The 15,270-nt window shown below is 55.9% G+C and overlaps 1 protein-coding gene across 1 annotated transcript; it reads right to left on the reverse strand.

Annotated features, from left to right (window-relative positions):
- Positions 1-5,810: 5,810 nt before the first annotated feature.
- PHLDA3 (pleckstrin homology like domain family A member 3) lies at positions 5,811-13,821 on the reverse strand. The gene is made up of 2 exons (XM_036086706.2): positions 12,958-13,821; positions 5,811-11,589 (listed from the first exon to the last, which is right to left on the reverse strand). The coding sequence occupies exon 1, from the start codon at positions 13,406-13,408 to the stop codon at positions 13,031-13,033; it is 378 nt and encodes a 125-aa protein (XP_035942599.1). The 5' UTR covers positions 13,409-13,821; the 3' UTR covers positions 5,811-11,589; positions 12,958-13,030.
- Between the last annotated feature and the right edge of the window lie 1,449 nt (positions 13,822-15,270).

A 15,270-nucleotide genomic window follows, 5' to 3' on the forward strand; every position in this document is an offset into this window, starting at 1 on the left:
TCTCAGGAGAGAAAAGGAAGAGTCCCCGCTCTGAAGCCAGACTCCCCTGTCATGCGGCCAGGGCCTCCCACGCAGGCGCCAGCAGAGGGGAGGGCCAGGAAAGGGGAACCAAGGGATCCAGGAGAAGGCAGGGCTGGACTCCCTCCATACCAGGATGGGCAAAGGCAGAGCTGGCCCTGTCTGTCCTGGGCCTCCCTTCATTCGGGGATGGGGGTTAGTGGCCAAGAAGTTGGTCTGGAAGTTCAGACTCCAGCCTTCAGTTTTCAGATGAGAATATGATGTTGGGCTGCTCTATGCCTCAGTTTCTCTCCTGGGCACACCCTCCAGGGTAGGCTTGGTAATGGCCCCCAAATGTGCATATTCTAATCCCTGGAACCTCTGAGTGTTTTCTCATATGGCAAAGACATTGCAAATGTGGTTACGTTAAGGATCTTAAGATGGGGAGATTATTCAGGACTATCCAGGCAGGCTGTAAATGTTATGACAAGTGTCTTTATAAGAGGGAGGCACATAGAGATTACAGACAGAAGAGAAGAGGGCAGTGTGACCACGGAAGCAGAGAGTGGAGTGATGCTGCCACAAGCCAAGGAAAACCTGGAGCCACCAGAAGCTGGGAGAGGCCAGGAACCCGTTCTTCCCCAGAGCCTCCAGAGCGAGCACGGCCTGCCAATACCCTGGTTTCAGCCTGGTATCGGCCCAAGACTGACTTTGGACTTTTGGCCTCCAGAACTGTGAAAGAATAAATTTCTGTGGTTTTAAGCCACCAAGTTTATGGTAGATTATTATAGCAGGAAGCTATTGGTTGTGCTCTCCTGGCCTGGTGGAATGAGGTGAGTAGGTGCCTGGTCTGGCTCCTTGCAAAGTAGCTCTTTTTTAGGTTGTGTTGGGGAATTTCTTTCTTTTTTAAGATTTTATTTATTTATTTGACAGAGATAGCGGGAGCCGGAACACAAGTAGGGGGAGTGGGAGAGGGAGGAGCAGACTCCCCGCAGAGCAGGGAGCCCAATGTAGGGCTCAATCCCAGGACCCTGGGATCATGACCTGAGCCGAAGGCAGATACTTAACGACTTAGCCACCCAGGCACCCCGATTGGGGAATTTCTTTTTCTAGGAGTTCATTTTCCCTGTCATTGGGATAGCACTTTAATTGGCCAAAGGACATCATTCCAGCCTGGAAACATTCTCGAATGTCCTGAGGTAGGAAGGTAGGATGTCCTGTGCTCAGTAGGCCAGCTAGAGATGGTGCATTGTCCAAGTGGGTCCCCACTCTTCCTCACTCCCCATTCTCAGCTTTCCAGTGATTCATGTGGCCTCCAAAACCACTGGACTGAGCCCTGAGCATCTTCTCTGTGCTCACCCAGCACCCTCCTACAGCCCAGAGCATTCTAGTGTTGTCTACTGCTCAGTAATCTTGGGATGACCTGACCCCATTTCTGAAAAAGCAAACCATCAAATCTGGGGAGAGGTGGGGAGGTAAGGAGGGATAGAGATTTTAGAATCTCCATCACTCAGCAAACATTTATTGAACTCTTACTGTGTGCCAGGCACAGGGCCAGGCCCCAGAGATAAAAGGTAAAGAGCATGTGGTCCCTACCCAGAGAGGGAGACAAGCAAACCAATGTTATTCCAGTAAGAGTGTGTGCAGGGCACTGATGAATGTGAGCAGATGCGTGGCACCTGGCCCTGACTGGGGTATGAGGAGAATCATGGGAAATCTTCCTCAAGAAGACATCTGTATTATTTATCCATTGCTATGCAACAAATTAGCACAGACTAAGTGGCATAAAACATCACACATTTCTCATCTCGTAATTTCTACAGGTCAGGAACCTGGAAATGCCTGGCTGGGCCCCCTGCTTCAGGGCCTTTCACAAGGCAGAAATTGGGAGCCCAGCCAGGAACAGGGTCCCCTTGGAAGGCTTGGCTGGGGAAGGACCTGCTTCCAAACTCACACGGTTGTTGGTGGGATTCAGTTTCTTTGGGGCTCTTGACCAGAAGCCACCTCAGTTCCGAGCACATGAGCCTTTCCCACATGGCAGTTTGCTTCAGCAAGCGAGCAAGGGAGAGGGTCAGAATGCAAAAGATGGAGATCACAATCCTAGGTAGCCACCTCACAGAAGGGACGCCCTATCTAATTCTATTCATTAGGAACAAAGTCACTAGGCCAATCTGCTCTCAAGGGGAGGGGTTTATACAAGAGCAGCCAGGAGGTGGAGACCACTGGGGGCCTTTTTAGGGTCTGCCTGCCACCAGGACTCCCACACTGGGTCTCAAACGTACAGCAGGGACCGGCTCGGTCACGGCAGGAACAAAGGCCCAAGAAAAGCATGGAGCTCTCTTGGAAAGACCAGAGCAGGGCTGCCATGTGACGAGCACGCCAAGGGAATCCACAACTACCTGCAAACAGTCCAGGTATTTACGTTGCACTGCACGCTCGCTGACCTTGTCTTCTTGGCCTTGACCAATTTGTTGGCATATTATTCCTGGACGGACGGAATGAACACCGAGACCCAGACAGTAAGAGCGTGGCCAGAGGCCAAGTGCCCCATGTGGGCTCCCTTCTCCAGGGACTCTTCTGATAAGGGTGGGATCAGAGAAAGTAAAATCACAAGGCAAGCTAAGATCTGAGGAAGACACAGGAAATGGAGAAACAAGATGGCCCTTGGCTGCCAGATGGCACTCCCCAGGACTGTGGCAGCTGAAGCTACGTGGGTATATATGAGATTGCAGGGTGTGTGTGTGTGTGTGTGTGTGTGTGTGTGTGTGTGTAACACCATTCAGCAGGTTCTGCTCAATAAACCTCCAACAGGCTCCCGGCGGCCAGGACAGCAGCCCTGAGCTCTTGATGACTGTCAGAGGTCATTGAGCATCATTTCCTTGGCCTGGCGACGTCAGAATCACCATGGGTGGGGTGAGGGGCTGACTGAAAATACTGATTCCTGGGCTCTAGCTCTAGGGGGTCAGATTTAGTGAGCTGCAGGTAGGGCCAGGGTTCTGTGCTTTTAGCAAACACCCAGGAAGTTCTGATCATCTGCTGGATTTAGAACCTACTGACTTACTTTGTTTTTTTTTTTTTTTTTTTTAAAGATTTTATTTATTTATTTGACAGAGAGAGAGATAGCGAGAGCAGGAACACAAGCAGGGGGAGTGGGAGAGGGAGAAGCAGGCTTCCCGCCGAGCAGGGAGCCCGATGTGGGACTCGATCCCAGGACCCTGGGATCATGACCTGAGCCGAAGGCAGACTCTTAACGACTGAGCCACCCAGGCGCCCCCCTACTGACTTACTTTGACTCCTTTGTTCTACAAGTGAGGAAAACAAGGCCCACAGCTTGCCCAGGGTCACAGGGCCAGGTATTGGCCCAGTTGGAAGAGGGACCCAGAGTGCTGCCTCCTAGGCCCAGTCTATCAGCATTCCTACAGAGAGCCGCTTAGAGGTCCCCTCAGTGCATTCCACCTGACTACATACCCACCTAATGTCTTCCGGGCTCTTTTTATTGGAAGTGTGCCAGGAGATGGCCCTGAGAGGCAGTGAGCCCCCAACATAGTACCCACAGACACACACAGGCACACGTACATAACCACTCACACACAACTTCCCATTTGCTCTCTCCACACTCTTTACGCGCACCTGCTACAGACCAGCCACTGGCCTGAGGATCCAGCAGTGAGCACAGTAAGGATATGCAGGGCCTTGCCCTCCTGCACTTTCCCATCTAGGACAGTGAATCCGAGGGCTGCATGAAGCAGCCAGGCTTCGCCCAGGCTCAGAAGCAGCTGACCAAAGGAACAAGTGATCGGCTGCTGAGGTGGGGTGCACCTCTCACCAAACCGTGCAGGTAGACCTCGTGGCTGTAGATCTGGGAATCAGGAGGCACTGGGCAAAGCGAGGTGGACCCAGGTCTCCCTGCATGTCCCAGGCATCGCTCGTCTTAGCATTACTTTTTACATTGCAAGTATCTCAGGCCAGCAGTGGGTGCTGACAGCAAAGAGGACTTGTGGGCTAGCTGAGAGGAGCCCCCAGGTAGCCAGTAGAGGCCAAGGAGAAAGAGCTGAGAGGCTGTCCCCTCCCTAAACTCCTAAGTGGCCCAGATGCATACATGCCGCAGCTTGCAACAGAATGACCAGCTAGGAACATTCGTCTATCTAATTTCAGACTGGGTGTTCACTCAGGGACCATGGCTCAACCTTGCAGAGGATGCTTTACTTCCCCGGGCCTTAGATTTACCATCTTATCTAGCAGGAAATATTCCAAGCTTTTCCTGTTTTGATAATACAAGATCACACCTGAAGATTCCTTGAGAGCCAGAGCGCTGGAAAGAAACACAGAGGGTGATGGTAAATATTCCAGGATTGAAAGGTGAAGATGGTGGGGAGTGGAGCTTCCAGAGACCTTGCCGGGGGAGGGTTATGTTTTGTTCTGCTGGAGAAATAAACTATTCTGGGCTGGACCCTCAAGATGGACCACCCAGATTGTGAGAAACAGCCATTGGGCGTATGTGTTTTGGAAGTGGGGCAAGCACAGAGTCTCAAGTCTCTCTTGGCACAAATAGCCAAAAGCTCCAAACTGCAGCCCTGACCACCGCAGTCAAGTATAATTAATAGACGCTGTCAGCATTTTAGAGTTGCTTTTTGAGCGCAGTTTGTTTACCTCTGCTGTCTGGGTAAGCATGGAGGCTCAACCCCTTTGCAACAGGGAGTCAGCCAAGGGCTCCCCGGGGCTGGCCTGGGCCAGACTCCCATGTTCTCCTCCTGGCGTGGTGTGCGACATGCTCTGTGAACTCAGACAAGTTGTGCAACTCGCCCTCTCCTTCCTGGCAGGGGAAGGGGCATTTCTGTGTGTGAAGGGCTCTGAGCCACTGGAGTGGAGCCCGGTTAGCGGTGCTGGTGAAGATAATGATAGTGCAGCGCATTCGGACGACAAAGGAATCTTGCTGGAGCATCACCTGCTCTCTCCATCCTCACTTCTAACCAGGAAGTTCCAACACCAGGAGGCACCGGGATGTCGCGAGAACCTCGTGGGTCCCGGAGTTGGGAGGCCCGAGTCTGCACCTGCCGCCGACTTCTCACGTCTCTGAATGTCAGTTTCATGGGCTGGAAGATGGACACTTATCCCGAAGGGATGTAAGTCTAGCCCAGTTTAGGCCGCGGTCCGTGGAAGTTAGGGGTGGGTATCAGGTAAAAGCACGGGCAAGCATTGCCAGTTTAAGTTGTTCATTACAGGCAGCTTTCTAAATGGGGGTTAGGCAGAGCAAGGTCAAGGGGAGGATTATCACACTACTGTAGTAACAAACACTTACTGTGCATTATCTCTGTGCCTTATCTACTTTACAGGCTTTCCCTCAATTAATTCTCACCATGATCCTAGGGAGTAGGCTATTATCCTTCCCGTTTTAACGGGGTGCCAAATAACACTGCTAATGAGAGACCCAGCAGGGATTCACACTCAGATCTGTGATTAGAGCATAAGTGTTTTTCACTGCTACCTGAATGCCTCCACGTGGATGACATGAGTTCCCGCCCCACAGTGGGCATTTACCAACTAGTCACTGTCTCCTCATTGGCTCCCATCTTTCCCTTCCATTCCCACCGTGGCTCTTAGGCCTCATTGCTTCCAAACTGATTTCCCCGCTCCCAGGGTCTCCCTTCCCCAAGACCACCACCAACACCCATTCTCAAACCCAGGGCTCACCACACCAACCCTGCTCTCCAGGGTGGACCCAGCCATTCCACTTTAGGAAAGCTAATTTGACTTCAAAGTAATAAGTGGAAAGAAAGAAAGAAAAAGAAAAGAAACAACCAGAGACACAGAGGTTTAGATATGCCAACATTTATTACCACCTTGTATATAATAGAAAAAAAATACATGACCCCATGTGTGAAAAATAATCACATAACATATCATATGTAATAATTATATATCACATATCTCTTTGCATAGAAATAAATGTAGAGGGAAATACACCAAAATGTTAACAAAGATTATCTCTGCCAGATAGAAACATGAAAGGTGATATTTGTTTTCTTCTTCATAATGAGCTGTCCTTTCACATTTTTCTTCAATGAACACATTTTTGTAATAAAAATAAAAGGGTGTGTATGTGTTAAGAACAGAAGCCTTGTGGCACCTGGGTGGCCCAGTCGTTAAGCATCTGCCTTTGGCTCAGGTCATGATCCCAGGGTTGTGAGATCGAGCCTCAAGTCAGGCTCCCTGCTCAGCGGGGGGCCTGCTTCTCCCTCTGTGGTGCACCCCTCCCGTCCCCACTCGGGCTCTCTCTCTCTCAAATAAATAAAATCTTAAAAAAAAAAAAAAAAGAACAAAAGCCTCGTGACAGACTCCCGCTGCCAATGAAAGAAGCTCAGACCCCCCGCCGGTCAATAGGCTCTGAGTCGGCCCGCCTCCTCTGTGCTCAGTTCTTGGACCTCCAGGTTCTGTGCAAACCTACTTGTGTTTCCTGTGCCACCCCACATTGTCCAGCCTGGCACCTGTGCACAGGTCATTTCTACCCCTGGAAGGCCTTGCCTCCCCTCCTCTCTCTGATAGAACTCTATCCTCCATCCCAAGGACCACCTGCATCCCCCGCCCACCCGTCACAGCTCTGTCCCCACCTGACAGTCCCCTCCCTTCCCTTGCTGCCTTCTCTGTTTCGATGATCTTCGGAGACTGGACAGGCCTCTGTACTTAACAGGTGCTTAACAAAGGGCCAGGCTGAGATGAATTGAATTACATTGAGGTTGGGGGCCGGTAGAAGCGGAGATGATTGAAGAGCCCCCAAAGACACCTGGCTCTCCTTCCTCCCTGCAGCTAGGGGCCCGGTGTCCCCTCCAAGGACGGCAGAAACCTCCGCTCCTGCCTGAGTCCAGGCTGCTGATGCCCCTGGGCCATCGCACCGCTGCTCCAGGTTTGGACTCTTCCATGGCCCCACTGGAGGGCAGAGCTGTGGGCAGAGCTGACGGGTGAGCTAAGAGGGTGGGAGCGGCCGTGCTTCCCGTCCCTGAGGCAGGGCATAGGGTGCCCCACTGTCCCAAGTTGCCCAGGACTGAGGGGTTTCTTGGGGCACAGAGCTTTCTGTGCTTAAACTTGGAGAGTCCCAGGCAAACTGGAATGATTGGTTGCCCTAGCTGGGTGTGAGCCCTGCCTGTGGGCCTCTGGGACCAGACCTGCTGCCACATGGGGTCACATCTACTGAGCCGACAGCCCTGCTCTCTGCAGCATGGTATGCAGGATGGGGCAGCCCTATACCCAGATCATGAGACAAACAGCATTTTGGGCCAACACAGGACCAGCACTCAGCCTGGAAAACTATGTGTTCCCTCAGAGTTCTCACTGTACCTTCCCACTCTGGGTCTCTCCATTCTTCCAGACTAGTCCTGCCCCAGGACGCCTCCTCCCAACCCACAGGACACCTCCCCATGTCCTTTCCTATAGTGAGACCCACCACTGTTTCAAGGACTGGCTGCGGTCAGCTCCTCCACACCCCAGCCCTAAGACGGACTCCCCACTCCTCTGGGCTTAACTCCTTTCTCCCAGCTCCTGAGCATCTTTCTCCCAGTGACACTGTGGGTTCATTCCTCCATTCCTTCATTCACTCATCCAGTGAGAATTAATCCTCTGGTGCTGGGTTAAGAGAACATGCTAGAGTCCCACTGACCTGGCTGAATCCTGGCTCCGCCACTTAAGAGTGGCTGTGTGATTCTGAACAAATCACTTCACTTCTCTGGGCCTCAGTTTCTTAATGGAAAACATGGGAGTTCTAAGAATTAACAGCGACCTCACAGCATTGCTGGAGCATTACATGATTCAATAATTGAACAGTTCTTGGATCAATGCTTGGCACAGAGTAAGCTCGATCTACCCTTTGCCATTAAGAAACTGCTGTGTGTGTACCAGATACTTTGAGGGAGCAGGAATATGCAGATGACAGGTGCTGACGGTCTAGTCGACAGGCAGACAAGGAAGCCAACTGCCACGCAGGGTGACTAATGGAAGAGCTATGGCCACACAGAGGAGAGAACGGTTACTCAGCCTGGACTGGAGGCAGAACTGGGGAGGCTCCTCCGAGGTGGTGAGCCAACAATGCAAAAATGTGCCGAAGGAGGGGGGTGCGAAGGCCCGGGAGTGCGGGGCGGCCTTTGCCGGCCTGGAATGGGGGTGGCGGCATGCAGGGGCCCCGTGTGTGCAGACTGTGCGGGCAGGCATGAGAAAGAGCCCTGATTAAGGAGAGGGCATGTCCAAGGAGCCTGGACTTCCTCCATGGCAGTGGGGAAGCCCCTGGAGGTTTTAAGCAGGAGAATGGATTGCATTCTGGACAGAACACGCTGGGGGACCATGGCCCGCAGACTAGAGCAGAGACTGGAGGAGGCCAAGCCGGGGCTCACCGAGCCGCCGAGCAGCAGCATGGCGCACAGCAAAACACAGTCTGACCAGGGCCCTCGGGCCCCTGGTCCTGGTAGGATACCTGCCCACGGCACCTATGCATCCCCAGCTTCTGGGCAGGGCCAGATTTCAGAGCTGCACGCCCTAAGGCCCCATAGATCTACCCCCACTCCCTCCCGCAGCACCGCCTGACTGTGGTTTCCAATTCTGGCCCCTCGCGCTGGCCTTCCTTCTCACCCTTGGAACAGGCTCACTCTTGCCAAAGCCTCAGCCCCAGCCTCAGCTCACCCTGACCTGAGCAAGCCCATCCCCTTCGCCCCGTCTCCCCGCCCCTAGCCTCAGAGGCCTCCCAGTTGCTGGGCCGGGACTTGCCCTTTCTCATTTTCCCATCCATGACTCACGCATCAGGCGGGGGTGAGGCCAGGGGGAGAGAAGGCAGCAGGCCCTCCCTGGCCTTACAGCGTCCTCAGGCCCCACTGAGCAGTTTTTCCATTTCATGCATGTCTGCTGGCACTGTCAGGGCCTGTTTGTGCCCCCGAAGAGGCCTTGACCCTACTCTGCGGTCCAGCCAAGCATTCCTAGGGTGAAGGCCTATGCTCCATTTTTAGAATTCGGAGTTGCCGGACCAGTGAAGACACCCCTGAATTCATGAAGCAGGGTGTCTCCCTCCACAGCAGAGAGACAACGCTCCCCAGAGGTCACAGATCCTTAAAAAAACTAAATTCAGCATGTGAGCCCCCAGTCTCTGTGCTGCGAGTTCTTGGAGCCTTCAGGAAGCTACGGGACTTTTACAAATGGGAGGGAGTGTTCTTTCCCATGGCAACAACCACCATCTCTATTAATGTATATTGAGGACCTACTACATTCTAGGGTCTGTGTGAAGGGTTCTAATCGCAGCACGTCCTTCAGAGGGGCTGGGACTCTCCTAGCAAGGGGAGAAACCGAAGCTGGGTTTGGGCAGGAACCAAAGCATAGTTGGAACCGACAGGGCTGGGTTCCAGAAAAGCAGGGAGCGCCAGAACCCGGAGTCGGCCTCCTCCTCCACCTCGTGTGCCCCCTACCCTTGACAGCCCAGGCTGGCTGCGCCCCCATTGCCCTTTGCCAAGCTCCCAGAATGATCCTGGAAACTCCCCTGAGGCCGACCCAGTGCTGGGCACAGGGGGAAGAGCCCAACTACAGGCACCAACTGGCATTTTATCTCCGCACCGGACTCTGGGCTCCTCGGGGCAGGTTTCAGATTGTTCCTCAACCCGGGATCTGCAGTGCCAAGCACAGGGCCTGGCCTATAAGAGGCATTTAGTACAAGTTTGGGTTGCCTTGCATCCCACTCCCATCTGCTCCCACTCTCCCACTTCGGAGGGCCTGGATACCTCTTTTCTTCCTTCATGTCTGAGTCCCCACCATTGGTCACCTTTCGGGCTCAATTGGAAGAGCAAGGATTCTATTTTAGAGGTCGTCTTATTGGATGGAGAAGCTAACCCTTTCCCATTCTCCTGGCTCCATCAAGGAAGGGGTGGCAGACACCATTTTCTCACCATCCCTCCCCCCCAACCCCTTATAAGCCTGGGCATTTTCCCCAGCCCATGGCAGACATCACCAATCGATCACAGCATGCTGGGGAGCCCAGATCTTTCTCAGCCCTGGTCAGGGTTGGCATGGAAGATGATGCTTCTTTGCCACACTGGGATTAAGCTATTCATGAGACGGGTATAAAGCCTAATGAGGTAATAACTGAGATATTTGTAAAAAAATTCCTCGGTAATTTTAATTTAGACTCTGGAGTAGGCCACTGCTTTGCCACAGGGAAGGCCAGACGTGGTGGACCACAGAGGAAGGGAGGGCAGCCTAAACTGCCGGCCACAACATGGAAAGATCTCGAGGGCTACCCGATTAATAGTTTCTGAATAACTCAGGCAGCTAGTTCTCTGTACTTGAGGTTCTCATGTGCTGAAATTATTCCTCCTAAACCGCCCCACGAGGAGTACTTACTGCACATATTGTACGAATGTATAAAGCCTGAGTGTATAAATGACAGGGAGACAAGCTCTGTCCAGAACGCTGAGCCAGCTCCCAGGATGGCAGGGGTGGCACGGCCTTCTGGAGAAGATCGCCAGAGGCCGAGTTGGCCCGTATAACATCCCTCAGTCCTGACGGTTCCTCCTTCCTAGGACCACTGAGGTCATGCCTCCTGGGGTTGCCATGTCTCCCCCTCCCTAGGCTGGAGATTTCTGAATGGGCTGTGGAATGGGAAAGCGGGGGTGGGAGAGGGAACTTCCAAGCACTGGGGTCTTTGTGGGCAAAGAATTCCACTCGGCAGGGTGCCTGGGTGGCTCAGTTGGTTAGGCGACTGCCTTCAGCTCGGGTCATGATCCCAGGGTCCTGGGATCGAGTCCCGCATCGGGCTCCCTGCTCTGCGGGGAGCCTGCTTCTCCCTCTCCCACTCCCCCTGCTTGTGTTCCCTCTCTCGCTGTGTCTCTCTCTGTCAAGTAAATAAATAAAATCTTTAAAAAAAAAAAAAAAAAAAAAAAAAGAATTCCACTCGGCAAACAGTGTGGTCACTGCCCTTTGTAGGGCATCTTCATTTTGGGATAGGCATGAAATGGTAATGGTCAAACCCCCACCCCACCCCCACCACCTCCAGGCCTAGCACCACAGTGGGGGGAAGATGGGCAGGAGGTGGGGGAAGAAGTGTGCAAAGAGAAGGCCTGGATGGGTGGGGGTCCCAGAAGGACCTAAGCAGCAGGAGACCCCCACGCGTGGGCCTCAGGGCTGGTCAGCTCCCTCCCACCCAGGTGAGTCCAGAGGTGATGCCAGGGCGGTTCCCCCTCTGGGTACCAGGCTGGCCTCCCGAGTCCTGAGGCGCTGACTGGGCACCCCACGGGGAAATGTCCTCCTCCAGGCATGACACCAAGCTGGGGACTACCAGCAGTCTGCAGGACGGATGACAGGGCCGCTGGGGAGAGGATGCTTTGATGCCCGCGCTCCATCATGAGATACAAGTCAGGCCTGTGGCTACAAAGCCCTGAGCTGGGAATGTCCTGAGAGTCTCAGAGTGTCCAGAGGCTGAATCTTCATCCTCAGCCCCACGTGGCCTTCTGCCCTCCGCCCTGGGCCCTGTCCATTCCTTCAGCTCCAACGCCTCCGCCACAGGACCACGGCTTCTGCCTGGATGCAGGGAGCAGAGTCATGCCCCATGAGCCAAAAGGGGCAGGAGAGCTGGCAAGAAAGAACAGCAGTGAGGGCGGGGCAGACCCCGGGAGAGTAAGTATCCACCATGAGCTGTTTCACACCAGGGCTTCCCAACCTTCTCCACAGCAGGGGAAAGCAGAAAATAGTACGTGTGCCACACACCATGATCCACGCCTGCTTCCTCCTAGCCCCCCTGAGGCCCGAGGGACCAAGAGGGGTCAGTTCTCAATACAGCACGTCTGCCTTCAGCCCAAGCTCTCAGCTAACCCTCACTACAGTCAGCAGGAGGGCCAAAGGGGTAGATGGCACCAGATGGGGCTCCCAGGCGCCCTGGGACTCTATTTGTTAAGGTGGGGAAGCTGGAGGGCTGGAGGCTGAGGCAGTGTGGGAGGTGGTAGTGAGGGCCAGGGGGGTATGGGTGTCCACCCGAGAAATGAAAACCTGAGTGGTATAAATCCTTCCCCGGTCCCGCTCCTAGTTCCCACGGGGAGGGAGGGGCATCTGGGGAAGAGGGCACAGGGCTGGGAGCCAGAGTTTCTAGGTTCTATTCCTGGTCCCTCCCCTGGGCCTTCCTGACCACAAATCCGCCCCTCACCCCCTGCCCTACTGCTCAAGGAGGATTAAGACCTCACAAATAACAAATCCTGACCCCATCCTGCACCCGTTCCCCCCCACACACCCCAGGTGCCCACCCCCTTCTCCAGCCTCTTCTCCTCTGGCCCAGCTGGGCACTAGCTGGCACTCAGGGGCAGGTGGGCAGGCCCACTCCCCCTTGGCATCGGTGGCCCACTCTCCAACACCTCTGGTCTGCCAGCAGCTTGGCCCTAGGACCCAATACCCACTGTCAAGAATGGGTAGCGGAGTCCTGGCCCAGCCTAGTCAGACCCTCCCCCTGAGGCCCCACCTTGGGAGCTGGGTTCTGTGCTCAACCCCTAATGACTCTGCTAACTGAAGGAGGCTACCTTTCTGCCCCAATTCCACGCTCAAACTCTTCTATGTAGACTGTTGATCCTAGCACAAGGAGGGGCAAACTTCAGTTCATCCCACCCCTGGCTCTCCCCAGCTCCCTGAAAGCGGTGGTGCGGAAAGCCTCAAGGGAATATTCAGGCCAGCCTCCCTCCACCGGAGCCAGGGCAGAAGCAACCTGATAGGGAGGCCCATCCCTCCTATCTTCCTCTCTGCCACCTGGGTCACATAGGACCCTCCTGCCTGAAAGCCGGAGGGCAATGTCCAGCTCTTGGGCCCCCTTGCTCAGACTCCTAAGCTCCTACTCTTTGTTGGCCCCAGCATGGTTCAGCTTTGAAGTGGAATACTGGTGGGAGTCCCTCATTTTCTCCGTAGGGGCAAGAGAAGGGAGAGAGGAGAGAAAGAGGGTTCAGTCCCCAAGGGGCTTACCTGACTTGACATCTGGGACCCACGTGGTGGGGAGGGTGCGCAGCATGAAGGTAAGATGGTAAGCCGAGGGGGTTTAGGACACGAGGGTCCCAGCCCCGAGGCTCTGCCTGGCCCGCACTGTCTGGATGGCCTGCTGGTTCTTGAACTTGACCAGGCCCAGGGTGATCTGGGCGTTCCAGCCAGGATCCTCGAGGGGGCAGCGGAAGTCGATCTCGCCGCCGCCCTCGGTCACCAGCGTGAAGTAGATGTGGCGCCCGGTGCTCTCCACGCATTCCACGGCCTTGATGCGGGCGAAGCTGAGCTCCTTGGGCCGGCCGCCCGTGCCCTTGGCCTCGAAGAGCTGCAGCCCGCGCTCGGTGAGCACACAGCGCTTCCGCTTCCACAGCTGCAGCAGCCCGCCGCTGCGCTTCTCCAGCACGCCCTCCTTGAGCACCGTCGCCGCCGCCGTCATGGGCGCCCCGAGGTCCCGGGCAGGCTGTAGGCTGCGGTGGGCGCGGCGCCCTTCCCCGCTCGGCCGCGCCGGATCCTGCCGCCCGGGGCCGGCTGGCCGCGCGCCCTGCCACCTGCGCCCCGACTGCCCCGTGCGCCCGCCGCGCAGTCCTCCGGCCACCGCCGCCCGCTCGCCGCCCGCAGCCCCCGCTCCGGCCCTCCTCCGCGCCGCTCCCGGCCGCCACTGCCCGGTGCCCGCCGCGGCTTTCCGGCCCGAGAGCCCGGCTGCGCACTGGCTCCGCGCTCGCCCGCTCGCTCCGCTGGGCTCTGCCTGCGCGCTGGGCGGCAGCTCGAGGGATGTGCCCTTACATGTTCCGCCGCTCGCCTCCTGCGCCGCCCGCCGCGCATTCCTGCCCCGGCCGGCCCTCCCCTCCGCGCAGCGCACCCGCCGGGGCAGGGCTGCGGGGGGCGGGGCCGCGGCGGGGGCTCGGTCACGCACTGGAGGCGCTGGGCGCCGGGCGGGGACGGCTGGTACCGGCAGGGGGGCTGCTTACCCAACAGCCCAAGCCTCGTGGCCTGCCGTCTGCCGCTCCTTGGAACCACAGCTCCTCCAGGCCTTGGACACAGGGGACGATCGTGGGGGAGGCGGGAGACAGGGAGCGTCTCCTAGATGAGAGGGTCGCTGCTTGTAAGAGGGGGTGGGCTTGCTCTGCGGTCGCGCGGTGCACCGGCTGGGACTTGCAGAGTGGGCTCCAGACATCTGCTGGCTGCTTCCCGGGCCGGGGGTGTCCTGCCCCCGCAGCCCGTGCCCCCTCTCCTAGCTTGGCCAGCTCCCCCTTGGCATTGTGCAAATCAGAAAAACGAGGACGACCCTGGGGTGGGGCGTGGGGGTAGGAATCAAGCCTGTGTTGGGTTCCTTCCCCTTCTCGGCAGGGAAAAAGAGAGGCTGCCCGGCTGTCTCTGCTGGGGCGACCCCCCCCTCCCTACCCGAATCCCCAGTTCGGGGAGCCGCGTAGAGAAAAGCCAAGGCGAGGGGCGCCTGGGTGGCTCAGTCCGTGAAGCGTCTGCCTTTGGCTCAGGTCATGATCTTGGGCTCCCAGCTCAGCGGGGTACCTGCTTCTTCTCCCTCTGCCGTTCCCCCTCCCCCACCCCACTTGTATTCTCTGGCTTTCTCTATCTCCCTGTCAAATAAATAAGTAAAATCTTTAAAAAAAAAAAAAAAAAAAGGCCAAGGCGAACTGAGCAGAGAGGAACCTTGAGGTCACTCAACCTCCCTGTGGAGGCACAGGGGGGACCCCATTGTGGTCTGGAGAGGTCACTTCCTGCAGTCTTCTTCGTAGCACACGCTTGGAGGGACGGGTCGCTCAGCCCACGTGGACCGGCCCAGGAATTAGCTGCAGGTTCGCCGGCCCAACCCTGTTTGTCGCAGCCCCTCTGGCAGATTCTACCAACCTCCCTCCGCGCCACCTACGACAACGTACTTCCCCGGATGGGAGCTGAAGGGGGATGGGGAGGGAGAAGGCTTCCCTCCCTTTTTTGGCCTAAAGGGCTTTGTGTTAAGATGAAAGCTCTGCAGTGTTGGGTTCAAACCTCAACCCTTCCTCCCGGACGGTGGTGTCCCCGCCCACCTTGGGCTGCGGCATTATCCTTCCATTTCCTCGTCTGTCCATTCTCCGTTCATGGAGCTCTGATGAATAAGTTAGATAATATTTGTGAAAGGCCCAGGTCAGGACCTGGCAACTCTCAGAGTCTCAATAAATGTCATTCCTCCCCTTCTCCCACTTGCATGGCCTTCAGAAGAGGATGGGGACCCTAAGATTAGGCCAGGCACAGGAAGGTGACTCTTCTAGGTCCTGATCCTGCCCCATCTTGGTCAGCTCCTCC

This window comes from Halichoerus grypus, chromosome 7, assembly GCF_964656455.1.
Source record: "Halichoerus grypus chromosome 7, mHalGry1.hap1.1, whole genome shotgun sequence".
Classification (NCBI taxonomy): Eukaryota; Metazoa; Chordata; class Mammalia; order Carnivora; family Phocidae; genus Halichoerus; species Halichoerus grypus.

Excerpts from the sequence above, each read along its gene's own strand:
- PHLDA3 (XM_036086706.2), bottom strand. The coding sequence starts at position 13,408 with ATGACGGCGGCGGCGACGGTGCTCAAGGAGGGCGTGCTGGAGAAGCGC.